Here is a 21,840-nt window from a genome sequence, read left to right on the forward strand (position 1 = left end):
AGGGGGGTGCTATTCATGGGGGTATTGCTACAGGGGGGTGCTATTCATGGGGGTATTGCTACAGGGGGGTGCTATTCATGGGGGTATTGCTACAGGGGGGAGGCTATTCATGGCAGTATTGCTACAGGGGGGGCTATTCATGGGGGTATTGCTACAGGGGGGTATACATAGGGATTCTACCGGGGGGGCTATACATAGGGATGCTACAGGGGGGCTATACATGGGAATGCTACAGGGGGGCTATTCATGGGGATTCTACAGGGTGGGCTATTCTTGGGGGTATAGCTACAGGGGGGCTATAGATGGGGGATACTACAGGGGTGGCTATTGATGGGGAATGCTACAGGGTTGGGCTATTGATGGGGAATGCTACAGGGTTGGGCTATTCATGGGGGATGCTACAGGGGGGCTATTTATGGGGGATGCTACACAGAGGGGTCTTATTCTATATAGAGGGGATGCTAGACAGAGGTGACATATTCTATATGGAGGGGGAAACAAAGTAGAGTTGCTTAATTCTATATGGGGACACAGCATAAGAAAAGGCTATTTATTATGGGGATCAGAGGGACAGACTACTATTTGGCATAAACTGGGACTAACAACTTATATGGGAGCACGATCACTGTGTACAGCAGATGGATATGAGGATGATGCTGGAGCAAGGAGCCTAAAATGTTTGTCTGACAGATCCTGTGGGGACATGGCCGGTGAAGTCTTTATGACGGGCTGAGTTAGAAAAGGAAAAATTAACAACTTCGACAAGCAAAACGTCCCTTGTAATTCGGTTAGAGAAGACGCCTCCTGTGAGTCACTGGATGTAATGCTCTATTGTAATTTATAGGTCACATAGCCTGAGGGGGCTATATACCATGTCCTCAGGCTATGTGACCTCTAGATGCTATGTAGGGCTTTTCTGTGGTAATTTATATGGTTAATGGCCACAGAAAATCCCGGGCAGGGTTAGTTGCGCCGTGGTTATTGGGATGGAGACAGGGCTAGGAGGGGTGTGGTTAGCGAGGGGCCCATAACTTTTGAACCGCCTGGGGCCCTTGTTCTGCAGGGTCAGGGGTGTGTGGGTGCACTGTTATGCAATGTTCTGCAGGGTCAGGGTTGTGTGGATGCACTGTTATGCAATGTTCTGCAGGGTCAGTGGTGTGTGGGTGCACTGTTATGTGATGTTTTGCAGGGTCAGGGGTGTGTGGGTCCACTGTTATGCAATGTTCTGCAGGGTCAGTGGTGTGTGGGGGCACTGTTATGTGATGTTTTGCAGGGTCAGGGGTGTGTGGATGCACTGTTCTGCAGGGTCAGTGGTGTATGGAGGCACTGTTATGTGATGGTCGGCAGGGTCAGGGGTGTGTGGGTGCACTGTTATGCAATGTTCTGCAGGGTCAGTGGTGTGTGGGGGCACTGTTATGTGATTGGGAAAGCGGCCTCTTGTGACCGCAGGCTAAACGCTGCCTGCGGCCACAAGAGTGTGGGAAAGAGGAGACGCGCGCCCAAGTGTTTTGTTTTTAGTTGGTTTGGTTATTTTGGAGGATTACTGTTATATGTGAAGGGTTAGGGAGCACACAGGGGGTCTATATACTAGTGGAGCCAGAACACAGGGTGTCTATATATATAACTGGGGGAGATCACAGGGGGTCTATATACTACTGGGGGCAGCACACAGGTATATATATAACTGAGGGAGCACACAGGGGGTCTATATATTACTGGGGGCAGCACATAGGGGTTCTATATACTACTAGGAGTAGCACACAGGGGGTCTATATATAACTGGGGGAGCACACAGGGGGTCTATTTACTACTAGAGAGTACACAGGGTGTCTATATACTACTGGGGAGCACACAGGGGTTTATATATAACTGGAGGCAGCACGCAGAGGTCTATATACAACTGGGGGAGTGCACAGGGGTCTATATACTACTGGGGGCAGCACGCAAGGGTCTATATATTACTGGGGGCAGCACACAGCAGTCTATACTATATTGGGGCTGCACAGAGGGGCCTTACTACTATACTGGGGCACAGGGACACCTTAAAACTATGGGGGCACAGAGGGGTGTGACTACTATATCGGGGTACAGAGGGGTGTAATTACTATATAGGGGCACAGGGGACCTACTGTAACTACTGGATGTGTTGGAGCCTAAAATGTTTCTCTGGCAGATTCTGTAGAGAGGATTCACAGCCAGGAGAGACATCATGGTGGCCCAGGCTGGATGGAGAGAAAAAGAAAAAGTGACAGATTGTGATCAGAGAAGACGCCCCCTGTGAGTGACTGGATGTAACTGCACTCTGTTATAGGGTTGTAGTGATAGTGGTCATGATGTGGCGGTATTATGTAATGGTATCATTAGTGATATGTTCATGTTTTGTTCAGGGTAGTTTTCATGTAATATGTAATCACTGTATGGTGGTAGGCGGGTTATAAGGTAACTACAGTATGTATTGGGGCTCTTAATACAGTGTGCGGGCACTTTCAGGGTATTATACTGTGTCTGGAGCACCGATTCTGCCTAGGGCACCAAAACTCCTTGTCCCGGCCCTGTCTCTAGTCATTTGTAAATGCAACTTCTGCAAATATGGATGGCCTGTCTGCAGCAGTTTTTAATTTTTTGAACCTTTGCTTTTTTATAGATACATGTATTTCTCCATAGCATGTCCAGTTGTGGCACAAATTAGTCAGGCTATGTTCATACATGTTGGAGTTTCATTGCAGTAATGCAATGAAATGGTGCAGAGATGTAATTAAATGATTAATTACTGCAATTAAATGATGTAGTAACGCAATGAAACTGCAATGTGCAAACAATGCTGTCAGATATTGATTTACCATATGTTTCTTTCTTGGAAAACAGAAGAATCCTTTCTTCTTGATTTTGCTTTGGTAACTTCTGTCATTGGCTTTAACTTCCCACTCATAATCTAGATACAAAACAATATGATAAAAAGTTTGCAAATTAAAAGCTTGAAAACTTGAAAATACAACTGTCTGAGCAATGTGCTGAGCATCACCAGGCATTTCAGACTGTCCACAATTAAAAAAAAGTCTGTAGCTAAATCATATTTTTCCAGCTGCTGTTTATGAAGAACAATCTAAAAAACACAAGTTTTTTTTCAATGTGTTTTCTCTGCAGTTCTTAAACCCAAATGAGGAAAGATGGCCAATATACGGAAAGAATGTGCCAATATGTAAATATAGGAGGTTAAAACGAAACTGCCCCAGGCATGACCAGTTTGAGGTTGAAACCCAAAAACCAACAAAGGAGTTCCAAAAATAAACAGTATCCTGATAATATATTATAATCTTAATTAACTAAAAGGAGACATTTAAACAGGTCTACATTTGTACAATTAGAGGAGTGCTCCAGCAAAAATCTTTTTCTTTCAAGTCAAATGGCTTCAGAAAGTTATATAGATTTGTAATTTACCTTCTATTTAAAAATGTCGTCTTCCCATATTTATCAGCTGCTCTATGTCTTGCAGGAAGTGGTGTTTTCTTTTCAGTCTGTGCGCCCGCGTCCGAGTTCACTGCTGCACACAATGGAGCGTGGGGCCGGAGCCGCACAATCCATTGTGTGAACTGACAGGTTCTCTGCGGCCGCTATTCCACATGTCTATGCTCCTTATGTATGGGGTGATTTCCCCTAACCAATCCTCGAGTTGAGTACCTCACTTTATCTCACCAATCACAGGTCAGCGTGAGAGCCTTCCAGTTTGTTCCTGCCCAATCACACAACAGTATATACCCTCAGCTAAAACTAGTCTAGGGAGTTTCACTTAGGATTTCTCTGAGGAAGGTGTGCACCAGAGGGAGCTCTTGCTGTGGTTTTCTTACAGGGCTTGGCTGAAACCAGGTCCCCTGTGTGGAATTTTAGGAAAAAAAGATCTTGACTATGCCTGGCTAGGAGTCCACAGAGTCCACTCTACCTATGACGGGAGGCTACTCTCTCTACTTATCTTGATAACTTGTGGGGTTAACTGTCTAACTGTATTTTTTACCTTGTCTATACCACTGTTGTATTGGGTGACGTCCCCTAACTAAACCTTGAGATGGCTACCTCACACTCACAGGTAAGAGTTAGGGCCTCCCAGTTTGTTCCTGCCCAATCACAGAACAGTATATACCCTGAGGGAAAACTAGGAAGGAGGAAGGTGTACACCAAAAGGGAGATCCTGCTGTTGTTTTCTTCTAGAGCCTGGCTGAGGCCATATCTCCTTTGTGGGATTTTATGCCAAAAAGACTTCTCTTCATTCCCCTTCAAGTAACTCCATCTTGACTATGTCTGACCAAGAACCCACAAAGCGAAGCAGAGGTGAAAAGAGGCCAAAAAGGGATAACCCTACCTAGGCTGGGCAGCTTCTTTCTCTCCTTATCCTGATAACTAAGACAGGATCTAAGTCAGTGGCTAGGTAAGCGCAGATAGCTGAAAACTCCACTGCTCTAACTAGGTCTCTTTCCCCAATGGCTAGCTCCACCCACAAGGTCTACGTTCCCGGCTCTATGTCACTCTGTGCCCATAGACAGTATTAGGGGAGAAAAGAGAAAAATCCTTGTGGTTTGACAAAGGGAGCTCAGTGCTCCGGAAACGCGTTACCATTGGCTTAATAAATGCTGAATAGCCTATAGACATCTGGTCTGGGCGGAGTATTCGTATCCTTGTTTTCGTCTAATATTGGATTTTGCATAGACAGTATTATGCGGAAGTTCATACCCCTGGGCATAGGTACTCTTTCTCTGAATCCCCCACAGCTGAGAACCTTATGGTCTAAGTAGGGCCCCTAATAACCCTAAAGCCTCCTCAAGCCAGCTACTCTAACTTAAACGCCTTTTACACGGGCGATCACCGGGAGCAAGAGAGCGCCAACATGTCAGGACAGCGCTTGCTTGCTTGCTCCTGATCTCAGGGAGACAAGCCAAACAATAATACTACCGGCTGCTAGTGAAAGCACTTAATACAGTGATTTGTTTCTCTTACTGCTCTACTAGGCATTGTTCCAACCTAGCCAGAATCCTGCTCCACACTCATGAGAGGCAACACAGCTGTATAGGGATGGTTACCTGGCCTTGGTTTTTTCCTTGACATTAGATTGACTTATAGGGCCACTTAATATAGTGGGTTTGGTGGTTTCCTTAAGGGAACCACCCCTTAGCTGGGTCCTTCCCAGAGGGATATCTGGCTAGTCCTGTGTTTCGAGACTCTTCAATAAGGCTCCACGGGCTCTTCTTTTGCATATTCATGTTTTCCAGGGGGCAATGCACCTAGGATTTCACTGCATTGAGCGCTTTCACTAGCAGCCAGCACTGTTATCGTTTGGCTGGTCTCCCTGAGATCAGCAATATGTTTCTCCATAGGAGATAGCGGCGGTCTGGTTGCTAGAGTTAATCTCTGCTTAGCGCAGGTATACTGTAGAATACTTGGCAAAGTCTCTGGATTACTTTAGCTTGACTTAATTCCCTATTAGCAGATCGTTGCTATCCAAATCATTTGTCTTTCAACAAGACAACGAAAGACAACGATCAATCGGCATTGCGCATGTTAGCTGATCGTGTCCTTTTATTACACAAAGCAATTATTGACCATAATGGCCAATAAAAGGCCAAATAAGAATAATAATATATAAGAAAAATAATCGCTTTGCGTACTAGGGCCTTAAGTCAAGCTAAAATAACCCAGAGACTTTGCCAAATATTCTACAGTATACCTGCGCTAAGTAGAGATTAACTCTAGTAACCAGCTCAAGGATTCTTGCAAAGAGTTTAGCTATGTCTATCTGATTCAGTAAGCGAGAAGCTGAGTTTATCTGTCTACTACTATTACAGAGAAAACAGACTATCCTGTGTATTGCACTGTATTGGAGCAATACTCTGTATTGTATTCTGCACTACAAAAGGGATTTATATAGAGCTTTTCCTGGTTAAGTTAAACAGATACTCTGTGGTTTCTTACACCTACACCTGCACTACAGAACTACAGTATCCTATTTAAAAAGTGTGTGTTGGTATACCCAGGGGTGAGCGCATACAAGTACCTCAGTGGGACACCACCATCTTGCCCAGCTATATAACATAACCTGGCAACCCCTGGTCACCCATTGGGATTGCCTTTGCTACGGGACTTCCAGGGAGGCCTCTTTGGTTCTTCTAGCTACAGTAGCTTGGGCAGAGAGGCACTGGAAGAGGGAGATTCTGGTGAAGAAGTTTACCCTTATCCAACAGTGCTGGTGTAGTAGTAACCCTTATCCAACAGTGGGTATATTAGTTCCTACACAATTTTTCCGCAAAATCCTAGGATTTCATAAACTTCATAAACTCTAACAAGGGTCCATTTCTGGGGTCTAGCAAAAAAAAGAATTTGAAAATTGTTGGGCGTAAAAATTCATTCGAGCCGCCATGAAATTAACAATCTCCTCATTAGAAAAAGATTTAGAAAAATGTATTTCTATGAGGCTGGTTGGGTCAAAGTGGATTGCTGTGTGGCCTAGATGGGGTCACTTAAAGGGGTCTCCTGAGCATAGTCCCTGGGGCGGCGCCTTGGGGGCTCATCATCACCAAATAATGATGATGATGATGATGATTATGAAGAGGAGGAAGATGAAGGAAGGAGGAATAAGGAATTCTTCCTCTTCACCATCACCACCTTCCTTTAATTCACAACAGTGGTTGGTGCTGTCTTAGACATCTCTGTTCAATTCCTTATGCCATGGGTCCTTAAATGACAGGCTCCCTTGGTATACCTGTATGACATTGGTCCTTAGAGGGATAAAGGGAATAGAATTTAATTTAGTTTGTTTGTTTTATTTGCCTTGTATGTAGGTAATAATACACTAACATATATACTTTACATGGCAAAGGCATAAGTACAGAAAATTGTTATACAGTATTACTTTACATACTGACAAAGTGCAAGTGCAGGTAACATACTTTTATCATTCATCGAATGTGTTGAATTTATAGTAGTGTCCATTATGAGTTCCCTGAAATACAAAAAAAAACTGAATAATTAATGAGTTACACATAATTCTCTGGGTAAATATTTGCTTAGATTATTTATCAAGTCATTCATCAAGAAAAATACAATTTAACCAGTAAGAAGGGAGGGAGCGCTGGGCCTGCCTCCAGTGCACAAGACCTGTCTCCAGTGCACAAGACCTGCTAGTTTACATACTGTTGCTAAAAATGCAGGCATATCTCTGGAACTTTGCAGCAGATTTTAAAAAGCCGATCAGCCAGTACTACACAATACCTAGGTTCAAGGTTGCTGATTATTACTGTATAGGTGGGGGGGCATTATTAGTAAGTAGAAAGGCATAGCAGGAGGCATTATTACTTTATAAAAAGGCACATCAGGGGCCATTATTACTTAATGGGGGGCACAGCAGGGGGCATTATTACTACATGGTGGACACAGCAGGGAAAATTAGTACTATATGGAAAGGCACAGCAGGGGGCATTATTATTAGGTGGGAGGCACAGCAGGGACCTGGCTACTGGAAAGAATTTTAGGCACATTTGATGGATATCCTGTGATACCCCACTGCCCCATGGTAGTAAATATAATTTCTGCGGAGTCTAATGATTTTTTTTTTGTTAAAGCGGCACTATCAGCAGGTTCTGCCTTAGGAGTTGATAGCAGTTATAACCTTTCCTCTGCGCCTCCGCATTCTTTATAAATTCACTAATTGCCCCTATGCAAATATGGGGCTTAAGAGCATTTGGGGCATCGCCTGGATCCAGGAGCACCACTCTGTCCTGCCCAGTCTGCCCCCATCTGTACTGCCCCCATCTGTACTGCTCCCTCCAGTCCAGCTCACGAAGGCAGCATCCCCCCGCCCTGCTCCCTCCCTTGCCGCTGGTATGATATAGCCGATCAGGACCCCAGAATAGTAGGGTGCTCACTGCCACAGTTTGCAGCTCGCAGGAGTGTGATCGGCGCTGGGAGCCTGGGTTGAGCGAATGGTAAAGCTCAGCCCAGGCTCCCAGCGCTGATAGCGTTCTTGCTATTTGCAAACTGTAGCAGTGAGCAGCCTACTGTCCTGGGGTCCTGATTGGCATTCAAGCGCCAAAAGAGTGTCCCCCACACTGTCTAAGGCTGGGAGAAGGCTGTCAGCTTAGCGGCATGGGAGGGGGGCGGGCTGAGCTGGTAGGACAGTGTGGGAAACACTCTTCTGGTGCTTGAATGCCGATCAGGACCCCAGGACAGTAGGCTGCTCACTGCTACAGTTTGTAAATAGCAAGAACGCAATCGGTGCTGGGAGCCTGGGCTGAGCTTTACAATCCAGCTCAACCCAGGCTCCCAGCATCGATCACACTCCTGCCAGCTGCCAGGGTGGCAGTTAGCAGCCTACTGTTATGTACTCCTGATCAGCTATATCATACCAGCGCCATGAGAGAGGGTAGGCTGAGGGGGACGGGGTGATGCTGCCTGGGCGAGCTGGACTGGAGGGGGCGGGGGAGCGGTACAGATGGGGGTGGACTGGGCGGGACGGAGTGGTGCTTCCAGACCCAGGTGACGCCCCAAATGCTCTTAAGCCCCATATTTGCATAGGGGCAATTAGCGAATTTATAAAGAATGTGGAGGCGCAGAGGAGAGGTTATAACTGCTATCAACTACTAAGGTAAACTGCTTCTGTGGCATATCAGCAAGTTCTCTCGGCAGAACCTGCTGATTTAAAGAGCAACCATTTTCCAATCATGGAATCCTACTATGGATGAATGATTTTATTCATGAAGGTGCATTAGTGGAATGTAAAGAGTCTATGTTGTGTGAATTTAATCAGGGGCGTAACTACCACTATAGCAGCCATAGCGACTGCTATGGGGCCCGCCGCATCAGGGGGCCCCATGGCCTGCTCCTGCAATACACTGGGCCCCCTGAGCTGTCATCATTTGCAGCATCGGGTGGCCCTGCTGGTCTCCTGGGTTTTGCAAATGTCCCTTTAACTGCAAGCACTCCTGACCAGAGCTAGCAGTTATGTAGTTATGAGTTCACTTGACCGTTTAGTGGTCAGTCGGGGGGGGGGGGGGGGGGGGGGAGGCAATCAAAAGTTTGCTATGGGGCCCAGCCATTTCTAGTTACGCCCCTGAATTTAATGTTTTAGGAGAATCTTCTGAGTTCATGTGAAATGGGGTGATCCCCAAAAAACGGATGTTTTTAAGCATTTATAAACATAACATTGTGGAAGGTAAAATTTGGAACCCTACTGTATAGATCATAGTTTACACCCTGAGTTATATCTCTAATCAAGCTAAGACTGCATTGCCTTATTGTTGCTGAACAATTAGTTCCTGCTACTGCAGTGTCCCAAGAACAACATAAGAAAAAGAAAAACTGTATAATCCTTCATGCAGTGCTGAAGAACAGTGGCGGTCTTTGGCACCAAGCACCCCAAGCGATTGCTTGAGGCCCCCAACATCCAGGGGGGCCCCCACGCCCCGCTTTTGTGCTCAAGACCGCTGGACAGGGCCGCAGCCCCGCTCGCTGCTGCCATCTGAACTGTAACTATGAGCACTCGTAATGAGCGCTCACAGTTACATGCAGCAGCAGCTCTGACAGGGCGGGAGACATTGGCTCCTTTCCTGTCAGTCACTCTTGTGGCCGCAGGAAGGGTTTTCCCTGCGGTCACAAGTGGCAGCTTTGTCCTCCATCACTGGAGCATCGGCGCCAGGACAAGGCGAGTGCAGCCTCTTGTGATTGCAGGGAAAACCCTTCCTGTGGCCACAAGAGTGCAGAGAAGAGGAGACGCCTGGACCCAGGTGAGTATAAGTGTTTGTTTTATTGTGTTATATACTATATGGGAGGGGGAGCACACAGGCGTCTGTTTTTTTTCTTTTCCCATTTTATAACGTATATAAATATCCAACATAAAGAAGTTGTCATACATTACATTAGTTAACATAACACATTAACCAATAGTAAAAAATCAGCATTAAATGCATAACAACTACACATAGAAATTCTAAAATCACCCCCCCCCCCCCCCCCCCCCACACACACACACACACCCTAACCCTACCTCCCATCCACCCCAGCCAGGAGAGAAGACAAAGTAAAAGGGAGAGGAAGAAAAAAAAAAGTACATTTCCACTACCATCCTTACCATTTCCTAATAAATTTTGCCTTGTTCATCCACACTTCAAATAGCTTGGCCCTGCTAACCAGATTTAGTCATTCAGCTCTGGTAGGTTTTTTATAATTGATCCAATTCCTGAGAATGGTCAGTCTGGCCAGAAAAAGCAAAGAGCTTATCAGGCTACTGTGTTCTCTCTGGCCCCTGTCATCACCAAGAACCCCCAACAACATTGGGATTCTTTCCTTATAGATACCTCTATTATTTAACTCTTCATTGACCTCTGACCAAAATTCTCCCATAACTGGGCAGGATTACAGTAGATGCAGCACCCCCGCACCTTCCATCACGAATTTATTGCACAAAGAGTTATCTATAATACCGATCCTTTCCATAAAAACAGGTGTATAATGGATTCTGTGAATAATTTTAAATTGTATCAAATTATGTTCGAGAGTCACGGATACCTTAGCTACGCTACCAATAATACTGTCCCAATCCACTGTGGACAAGGGTCCAAAGTCTCTCTCCCAATGTTTCTTATAACCTTCCTTTACTGAATCATATTTTTGTAATATCTTATAGATTTTAGAGACTATGTGTTTTACCCCTCTTATTCCCATAATATTGTGAATTCCTTCATTAAAATAAACAAAAAATAAACTTTTATCATGTGATTTCTCATATGCACTTTTTAGTTGAAGATATCTAAATCTGTGTCCCCATTCATCCCCCCAAACTAAATACAGTGAGTCCATACCCTTTAGTGCTCCATCTACAAAAAAAGTCATTAACTTTAACATAGTGCAGTTTTTTTTCCCAATATCCTTGTGACGGAATCTTAGTGAATTCTATCATATTAATGTTCTCCCATAATTCAGTGAATTCTAGGCTCCCCCTAACCTTGCATATCCTTTTTATTTCTTTCCATACTTTACTACAGTGCCTACCAAACCAGTCTCTATTTATCGCATTAACATGTATCCCACCGGACTCCAGTTAAGTGACTATATCTTTCTTATTGTCTCTAAAACAGTTTTCGTTCCACCAAGTAGCGTTCTTGTGCGCCAGCAAAAATCCCAGTTGGTAAGATAAATAATACAATTTGAAGTCAGGGAGTCCAAACCCTCCCCTCTTCATGGGCAGGCAGAAATGTAAATACTTCAATCTCACCCTCTTTCTCCCCCAGATCAGCCCGTTTAAGATCCTTTCGATCCTCCGGAACCACTTATCACTGATCCATGAAGCAGTGGCGGCCAAGAAGAAGCCAATCTGGGGGAGAACCACCATCTTAATAAGGGAAAGCCTAGATGACATACACAGGGGTCTATTTAACTGGGGGAGCGCATATCGGGGGTCTATATAAATGGAGGGAGCACACAGGGAGGCTATATAACAGGGGGAGCACACAGGGGGGCTATAGACTACTGGGCCTTCACAGAGGGGTCTATATACTACTGGGGGCAGCGCACAGGGGGTTTATATACTAGTTGGGGGAGCAGAATGGGGTCTATATACAACTTGGAGAGCACACAGGAGGTCTATATCCAAGTGGGGGAGCACACAGGGGGGCTATATACTACTGGGGGAGCACACAGGGGTCTATATACTACTGGTGGGGCACACAGGGGGTCTATATACCACTGGGGGAACATACAGGGGGTCTATATACTACTTGTGAGGCACACAGGTGGTCTATATATAACTGGGGGAGCACACAGGGGTCTGTATACTACTGGGGCAGCACACAAGGGGTCTATATAATACTGGTGGGGCACACAGGGGGTCTATATACTACTGGAGGAGCACACAGGGGTCTATATCCAAGTGGGGGAGCACACAGGAGGTCTATATCCAAGTGGGGGAGCACACAGGGGGGGCTAAATACCCCTGAGGGAGCACACAGGGGGCCTATATACTAGTGGGGGAGCACACAGGGGGTATATACAACTGGGGGCAGCACGGAGGGGGTCTATATACAACTAGGGCAGCACACAGGAGGTCTATATACTTCTGGGGGAGCACATGGGGGGGATATATATAACTGGGGGAACACACAGGGGTCTACATACTACTGGGGGAAGCAAACAAGGGGTATATACTACTGGGGGCAGGACACAAGGGGTATATACTATTGGGGGCAGCACACAAGGAGTATATATTATTGGCGGTAGCGCACATGGGGTATATACTACTGGGGGCAACACACAGCGGTCTATTGTTTTGGAACACATGTCGAGGGGGGGGCCCCAGACATAACTTCGCTTGGGGCCCCAGAAATGCCAAGACTGCCCCTGCTGAAGAATTTTATTATTATTTTATTATGTCTACATAATAATGTAGACATATGTTCCAAGTAACTGCCTAAACTTGTTACTTGGAACCCCCCTGATATAGGCGTCCCCACAATTCCAAGCGCAGGGGGCTGTCCCTACACTAAGCAGGAAATCATATATATATATATATATATATATATATATATATATATATATAGCGTGAAATGGAGCAGTCCTTACGCCAGTTTAACAAAAAACTCAAACTTGTCTTATTGCGGCAAATAAAAGTTCAGGCAGACACAAAACGTGGTAACACTGTGCAAAAGAGCAGTGTCTGAACAGGTCAGTGGCTCGCAGGCACTCAGTAACATCCAGCCTTCTGAGCTGCCTTTTCTGTGGTATATATATATATATATTAGTGATGAGCGAGTACTAAAATGCCCGGGTGCTGCTCTTTACTCGAGCTGAGTATTTCCCGATACTCGAGTGCTCGTTTCGAGTAACGAACCCCATTGAAGTCAAGGGAAGGTCGTGTGAAAACCTGTCAACCTCAGAAATTGATGGAAACACAATGGAAATTGACAGGAAACAGCAGGGGCAGCATGTATGCATGCCTCTGAGGCTGCCTAATGGCACCATTATACCTAATTCTATGCAACAGCCTGGTTAAAACAGAGGTAGGCATATGGACCACCCAAAAACTCAGCCTGACACAGCATGGCAGTGAGAACACAGGGAACCATTAAAACAGAGGTAGCATATTATAAACCAGCCAAAAATTTCAGCTTGACACAGCATGGCGGTGAGGACAGAGTGAACAAGGTAGAAGCGGTAGCCAGTCAGCCTTCCAAAAATTATACCAGACCTAGCATGGCAGTGAGCACACAGATAACCATTAAAAGTGAGTGAGGAAGCAAGTGAGCCTCCCAAAAATTAGGCCAGACACAGCATGGCATTGAGCACACAGAGAACCATTAAAAGTGAGTGAGGAAGCAAGTGAGCCTCCCCAAAATTAGGCCAGACACTGCATGGCATTGAGCACACAGAGAACCATTAAAAGTGAGTGAGAAAGCTAGTGAGCCTCCCAAAAATTAGGCCAGACACTGCATGGCATTGAGCACACATAGAACCATTAAAAGTGAGTGAGCAAGCAAGTGAGCCCACCCAAAAATTGAAGTGAATCCAGGGGCTGGGATATTTAGTGGACATGAACCCGGGTGCTGACAGCTAACTGGCTAGGCCAGCTGTCAGTCACCATCAAGGGTACACCTGATGCCTCTCGACCGGGGGTGGTGAGGCCACGGCCACGACTAGACAAAAAAAAATAAAGTGAAACAGCTGGCTGGTTGGCGGGGGCGCGATCGTGGGCCCCCGGAAACCAGTCCCGCTCCTCCGCAGACGTAGTCTGACGTCAGAGCATGGCAGTGAGGAAACAGAGAACCATTAGAAGTGAGTGAGGAAGCAATTGAGCCTCCCAATAATTAGGCCAGACCCTGCATGGCGGAAGAAGACTTAGCAGTTGTCTGAGAATTGAAGGAAGAGGAGGAAGAGGAGGAGGAGGAGAGGATATACCAAGAATCTTCATGTTGAGCTGCTTTCCCCAGGTGGACAGTTGAATTCAGGTGAAATCCAGGCTTTGTTTATTTTTATAAATGTCAGCCTGTCAGCTGACAGGCGGGTGCGCTTCTCAGTGATGATGGCACCTGCTGCACTGAAGACCCACTCTGACAACATGCTAGCGGTAGGGCAGGCCAGCACCTCCAAGGTGTAAAGCGCCAGTTCGGGCCACGTATCCAGCTTTGAAACCCAGTAGTTGTAGGAAGCAGAGTGATCGGTAAGGACGTTGGTATGGTCATCATGGTACTCCCTCACCATCTTTCCCCCTACTCTGTCTAGACTGGGGACGGTTGACATAGTCTTGCTGGGGTGCCATGAAACTGTCAAAGGCCTTGGAGAGTGTTCCCCTGCCCCTTGACAAGCTGCCTGCTCCACCGGTCCTCTCCTTCGCTCTTTGGCCCACAGAACTACGTCCTCTGGCACTAGTGGTGTCAGATGGGAAGTACATTTTCAGCTTCTGCACCAGGGCCTGGTCAATCCTGCCTTCGAAAAGGCTACAACATCCAAGGAAGGTAGACTGTACCGGTGAAAGGCCTGGTCAATCCTGCCTTCAAAAAGGCTACAACAACATCCAAGGAAGGATATAAGCTACTGTTCAAAGGCCCGGTCAATCCTGCCTTCAAAAAGGCTACTACAACATCCAAGGAAGGATAGAAGCTACTGGTGAAAGGCCTGGTCAATCCTGCCTTCAAAACGACTACAACATCGAAAAAAGGTAGAAGGTGCTGGTGAAAGGATGACAGAGGACACCCCTGAGATAAGATGACATCCACAGATAATGTGGTTAGAAATGAACAAGACAAGGAAGGTAAATTAAATTTGACTTTGAATTTGATTGTAGCCAGGGCCGGACTGGGACTTAAAATCAGCCCTGGCACTCAAACTTCAGCAGCCCACACACCATATATCATGGATAGTGGTGTAGGGAGTCGGGAGCTGGAGAAGCAAAAAGGAGCACGGACAGGTAACATATTAGTCCGGCAGCTGCTGGGGTGAGTGGGAAGGCACTACATACTTGCAGCGAATGAAAAATCTGCTGGGAGAATGTAAAGCCATAGAAAATTACAGTACCAGTATTACAGCGGATTTCGCTGCATAACTCGCAGTGTGAAAGCCGCTGCAATACGATCCATGTGAAGGCATCCTTAAAATACCTATAATACCAATAACACAAATATAGACAGCATAAATAATACCATCACACCATAACCACGACCCTCAGCATACAGTGACTGGATGATACCACTATACTGTCACTGAATAATAGTCGCTATATACAGAGCAATGTTCTCCCCGGGCAGTGAGGCAGTGACCATATAGAGGTATATACAGCTGTACGCAGGTTCTACAGACTTATACCTGACTATAGTGCAGGAACTCACAGGGGGCGGCTTCTCTGTGACGTTTTTCATAGTCAAAGTTCTTCTCTGTTCCTTTTCTTCTCCATCTCGCTCTGCCCATCATGAAGATTTCTCCGGCCATGACTTGTCTCCACAGGATCTGTCAGATAAACATTTTAGCCTCCACGCTGAAGGTTCATCGTCATCTCTACACAAAGTCCCCATGTATTGCTCCACACATTAACAATGCCCCCTCTGCGCCCCCATATAAGCAGCTATGCCCAGTATGTGCCTCTAAATAATAAATATACAGTGTATTAGTATAGGAATCCCACTGTAGTATACAATCCCCTTCCTTTCCCATAGGTATCCCTGTAGTTAACCCCCTCCTTTCCCATAGCTATTCCTGTAGTCACCCCTCCCCCCCTCCTTCCCCATAGGTATCCCTGTAGTCCTGTAGTCACCCCAGGGGCGTAGCTAATGTCTCATGGGCCCTGGTGCAAGAGGTCCACTTGCGCCCCCCACGCAGTTCCAAAATGCTGAAAGTGTACCTGTCATTATAAAAAAAAAAACATTTGACATGCCATAGACACATCATAGAGACATGTCAAAAGTTTTGATTGGTCTGGGTCTGAGTGTTCATACCTGTACAGATCAGGAGAATGAGCAGGGAGAGGATCGCGCTGTTCCCTCTCTCTCTGTGTCAGTAAAAATAGTTGGGCTTGTAATATAAATCTATGGAGCCCGACTCTTTTTTTCTAATACAGAGAAAAAAGTGGACGTGCTGCAGTGCGGTCCTCTCCTGGCTCATTCTCCTAAACAATACAGGTGTGAACACTCAGATCCAGACCGATGAAAACTTTTGACATGTCTTTATGACAGTGACACTTGAAGGCTAGCTATAATGTGCTGCTCTCACATGTGTAGTGTATATTAGGGACACATAATACACACTTCTCTCTTCTCTAGCTGCTCCTGTCTCCTTATTTGCAGCTTTTATTACAGCAAGTCAGGTTTAACCCTTTGGCTGCTTTTCTCCAGATACTTGTGTACATACTTGTGTACATTAGCAGCAGAAGAGAAGTAAAAGGGTTAAACCTGACATGCAATAATTAAAAAAAAAGGTTACAGATGAGGAGACAGGAGTAGCCAGAGAATGGAGCACCCCCCAGGGCTGAGCCAGGATCAGCGTCATTGCAACGCTGAGGCCCGGCACCGGCAGAAGGACAGATCTCCCCCCTGCGATCACATCGCGTGGGGGAGATCCAACCCACTAGACACCAGGGATGCATGGAGCTAAGCCTCTAAATGCAGCTGTCAGGTTTGACAGCTGCATTTAGAGGCTTAATTAGCAGACACGGCAACGGGACCCGCGCCGGCTAATAGAGGCATTGCCCGGCTGCAGATCACAGCCGGGAGCGGCGCCATTCAGAGCAGGGTCCCCTCTCTGAACTCCCCCCGCGGCACCATGACGTATCAGATACGTCATGGGTCGCTAAGGGGTTAAGCACCTGAGATCAATTAACCCCACCCCCAGGTGCACAGCAGACCAAAGAAAAAATAAACTGTTTGGACCTGTTTAACTATGTCAGTTATAGTACTATTTTTACTGCATGTTACTGCATTTTTGATCGAATATTCGATAGAAAACGAATAGTTCGAATAGTGTAGTATTTGATTGAATAGTTGTTCGAATACTACTCGTTCATCACTACTAAACAACAGTTCAGCAGCATAGCTTTGCTGAACCTCATAGCTTTCCTGGCATTTACCATCTCATCCATGCTTGCAGCCTGGGTGAGATGTATACCCCCTCCAGTATACTTCCAGGCACATGTCCACACCTTGTATTGCCAAGTGTATGAGCCAAAGCAACGTTCCAGAATCAGCTGACCATGAGTCTACAGGCCCTATCCTGCCGCCAGGAGTCTTGTGCGGAATTTCTAAATTTTCTTCTGTCTACTAGATCCCAGCCATGTCTTGCTAGAGCACCGCATGGAGCTGCCGTGAGGACAGGACTAACCTATAACGCTGAGGGACTGTCTTCTCTACTTCTGCTACTGCTCAAGGAGTCAGAAAAAATGCAAGTACAATAGGGCTATGCGTAATAAGAATATTTATTGTGAATACAAGCTACTGGTAGTTTAACAAACACAGTTAGCAGTTAGCAAATAATAGGTCTCCAAAACCAATAATTATATACAACTATATACAAGAACAGACAGTGACCCAGTCCGTTGTCACTGAACACTCTGTGAGAGTGCTGTACGTCTCTTGTTTATGCAGTCAGTCACCTCTGTCACAATCCGTCACATAAGTCAGAGTGACCTCTGTCAGTGACAGATAATCAGTGACCAGTCCAGTCCCAATGGTAAATGATAGACCCCTGTCGGTCAGTATCACCAGTAATAGATATTTAATAATAATAGACCTCTTTCGGTCACTACAGCCAAAACAAGCTGTTACAAACACAATGCTGCCATACACTCGTACTCAACGCGTTTCAGTCAACCTGTATTATTGACATCATCAGGAGTGTGTAGGTGTTCAGTAATATATGGCAATATTCGGCAATACATATATTAGTATGCAAATGTAGTAGTTAGTGGGCACAGGTTCCGGCGGTCATACTCAGGACCTGCAAGATTCAGTATAGCAGTGGCTATCACCGATCCTGAGATTAAGGGATAAGCATAAGTGTATGCGTGGGTATGTAACATACAAACTGTGCACAGGAAACCTACTGCGAACATACTTACTAGGTCCCCGATGTCCCTGGCGTGGTGAGTATATGTGCCCAGCATGAACGTCCGGTGGTGTCCCGGTCTATGAATAAAGCGGACTAGGATAAGTCCCTATGCATAGAAAAGTGCCACAATGTAAGATAAAACTTACTATGTCCAGTTAGTAAGGAGACATGGGTGCTCCGATCCTCTGCAGTGGCAGATAGGAGGAAAGCCGAATATTGCCATATATTACTGAACACCTACACACTCCTGATGATGTCAATAATACAGGTTGACTAAAACGCGTTGAGTACGGGTGTATGGCAGCATTGTGTTTGTAACAGCTTGTTTTGGCTGTAGTGACCGAAAGAGGTCAATTTTTTGAAGCCGGTTGAGGCTGTAGTGACCGACAGAGGTCTATTATTATTAAATATCTATTATTGGGGATACTGACCGACAGGGTTCTATCATTTACCACTGGAACTGGACTGGTCACTGATTATCTGTCACTGACAGAGGTCACTCTGATTTTTGTGACGGATTGTGACAGAGGTGACTGACTGCTGACATAAACAAGAGACGTACAGCACTCTCACAGAGTGTTCAGTGACAACGGACTGGGTCACTGTCTCTTCTTATATATAGTTGTATATAATTATTGGTTTTGGAGACCTATTATTTGCTAACTGTTAACTGTGTTTGTTAAACTACCAGTAGCTTGTATTCACAATATATATTCTTATTACGCATAGCCCTATTGTACTTGCATTTTTTCTGATTGATTTTGCGGAGGTTAACTTATCATTATGGTGTTATGTATATACACTGGTACTGAACTGCTCAAGGAGTGTAGAAGAGTAACTAAGGTACCTAAATCTGAGAGAACAGCACAGCAACCTGCCATTGTTTTCACTCTGCCAGGGTCAGACTGGGCCGGAATATGCCCCCCCCCCCAGGCCAGTCCACCCAGAACACTTAAAGGACAACTCCGGCGAAAAAATTTTTTGGCTTATTTAACACACATTACAAAGTTATATAACTTTGTAATGTGGTTAAATACCCGGTCTGGCCCCCTTCCCCCACTTTCCGACCCCCAACCCCCCACCCCGGAAGTTAAAGAATATATACATTACCTATTACGGTCGTCACGATCCTCTTCTCTGGTGTCGGGTGATGTCAGAGCTGGGGGCGGTCCGGGTCTTCTTCCTCCTCGGCGTCTTCATTGAGAGCGAATGGGAGAGAAAAGGCTGCTGGTGCACATGCGCACCAGCAGCCTTTTCATTGGCTGGAGCGCATCACATGGCTTCCAGCTTGCTCAGCCCTGATTGGCTGAGCTTGCTGGAAGCCATGTGATGCGCTCCAGCCAATGAAAAGGCTGCCGGTGCGCAAACGCACTGGCAGCCTTTTCTCTCTCATGGACCTGGAAGCAAGAGACATCGCTGGACGCCGGAGGCAGGTGACGGTGAGGCGGACGGCGGGCGAATGGAGTGGCGATCGTCACCGGAGGGATGGTGAGTATGGTGTCTGTGTGTGTCTGTGTTTTTTTTTTTTGGGGGGGTCCCGCCGGAGTTGTCCTTTAAGTGCCACTGCCGTTAAGACCACCCTGCCCCTTTAAAATGACTCTTTGTGTAGCAGACATGGCTCAAACAGGCACATCTGTTAGAACCTACCCTTTATGGCTGATATGCCTGACGTGCTGCAGACGCTTTTGGATGGAGGAAGAAGCCACTGTCACACTGCATCAGAGATTAGCTGCTGGGTAACAGAGGATGCTGCTAGTGATTGGAGCTCCAGGAGAAGAAGACGCTGCTGGGGACCAGAGCTCCAAGAGGAGGAAGGCACTGCTGGGGACAAGAGCTCCAAGAAAAAAAAGATGCTGCTGGGGAGCGATGTTAGGTAAGTATGCTTTCTTTTTCACATGGTTCTGCACAGTGTGTGTGGGAGGTATTTTATATGGGGATGTTACAAAGGAGGGCCTCTTCTATTTAAGGGATGTTACTCAGGGGGCTTTACTACATAGAGACTGCCGCACAGGGGGCCTATATTATGTAAGGACTGCAGCACAGCCTATATGGGGGCTGCTGCACAGGGGGCCCATACTATATGGGGACTGCTGCACAGGTGGTCTATACTATATGGGGGCTGCTGCAAAGAGGGGGCCTATATTATAAGGGGGCAGGTCCGGCTCCAGGCTTTTTTGGGCCCTTAAACAACAGAGACTCAGCAGGCCCCTTTGTGAAGCAAATTATGTGGCATCATTGTTAGAGGGTCTCAGCATACCCCTACTACTAAACAAGATGCTAGGAAAACTGGGTGACCTCCATTAAACAAGATGCTAGGAAAGCTGGGTGACCTCCATTATACTTACTCTACAAGATGCTGGGAAAGCTTGGTGACCTCCACTATATAAGATGCTAGGAAAGCTGGGTGAACTCCATTATACTAACTATTATGCAAGATACTAGGAAAGTCAAGTGACCCCCATTATACAAGATGCTAGGAAAGCTGAGTGACCCCATTATACAAGATGCAAGACAAGCGGAGTGACCTCCATTATTCAAGATCCAAGGAAAGCTAGGTAACCCCAACATAATTACTACTATATTATACTATGCTACACTCAGGAAAGCTGAGTGACCTCTATTATACAAGATCCTAGGAAAGCTGGGTGACTCCAATATACTTACTATACAAGATGCTAGGAAAGCAGGGTGACCCCATTATACTTATACTATACAGGGGCACAAGAGGAGCCCATACTATACAGGGGAACAGAATAGACCTATGCTATATGGAGGCTCAGATAACTCAGTAAGGATAAAGAGGAGGCCTATACTATATGGGAAAACAGGGCATATGAGGCACAGAGGGGGACAAACTACTATAGGGAAACACAGATCGGCCTAACTACTATAGGGGAGCATAAAAGAGTGGCTTATTACTATATAGGGACTCAGCACAGAGGAGCTGAGGGGCCAGACTACTATTTGGAGGCACAAACTAGGCCTAACTGCTTATATGGGGCCACAGTGAGAGTATGGTGAAGCAATACACTTGGATAATTTGTATATATAAATATGGATGATGCTGGAGCGAGGAGCCTAAAATGTTTGTCTGCAGAGATGAGGCATAGCTGTAGAAATCTTTATGATGGGCTGAGCCAGATTGAAAGGAAGAGGAAAAGCAAACACCTTCAGCAAACATCCTCACTTACCTCTTGTAAGTGACTGGATGTAACTGCACTATAATCACAGTTGAGATTTGCCAATGTATATTCACTGCTTAGGAAGGACTTTATTTATTTATTTATTTATTTATTTTATTTCTTAGGAGGTCTTTATATTTTTTTGTGATTTTATTCAGTGACAGTATAATGGTATTATTTAGTCACTGTATGTGGATAATAGTAGTGGTGTATTATTTATCCTGGGTATACTGGTATGATTGGTAATATGTCTTTATATAGTTCAATTTATTTAGTATCAGTATGGTGGTATTAGTTATTATGTGGTGATAATGGTAGTAGTCATGGGGTGGTGATATTATTTGTTACTTGTTCACAGTTATTATTGGTCTTTGATTACTGGTAATTAGTGATGAGCGAACATGCTGGTCCGAACTTGGTACTTGTTCGAGTATTAGGGTACTCAATGGTACTCGTTACTCGACGAGCACCTTGCGATACTCGAGAAAATCTCATCATCTATTTCCTGTAAGTTTGGGCGCTATTTCTCAGCCAATAAACATGCAGAAGACTCTTTGGTACATCCTGCGGTCACATGGGACCCATACATGTCGATAGC

General features: G+C 45.7%; 1 protein-coding gene across 6 annotated transcripts in view; it reads right to left on the reverse strand.

Moving 5' to 3' along the window:
* The window catches only part of LOC138785982 (phospholipid-transporting ATPase IK-like), a 344,961-nt gene that overhangs the window by 292,946 nt on the left and 30,175 nt on the right, over positions 1-21,840 (reverse strand). For 3 of the 6 annotated variants that reach the window (XM_069962529.1, XM_069962534.1, XM_069962535.1), the window contains exons 2-4: positions 15,331-15,471; positions 6,933-6,985; positions 2,841-2,932 (exon numbers count right to left, since the gene is read on the reverse strand). In XM_069962529.1, the coding sequence (XP_069818630.1) occupies positions 2,841-2,932; positions 6,933-6,985; positions 15,331-15,383 (198 nt within the window). In that variant the 5' untranslated portion in view covers positions 15,384-15,471. Of the gene's footprint in view, positions 1-2,840; positions 2,933-6,932; positions 7,004-15,330; positions 15,472-21,840 lie in introns of all 6 variants that reach the window. The other 3 variants (XM_069962532.1, XM_069962531.1, XM_069962533.1) reach the window with 3 other exon arrangements.

This window comes from Dendropsophus ebraccatus, chromosome 3 (genome assembly GCF_027789765.1).
Source record: "Dendropsophus ebraccatus isolate aDenEbr1 chromosome 3, aDenEbr1.pat, whole genome shotgun sequence".
In the NCBI taxonomy this organism is placed as follows: Eukaryota; Metazoa; Chordata; class Amphibia; order Anura; family Hylidae; genus Dendropsophus; species Dendropsophus ebraccatus.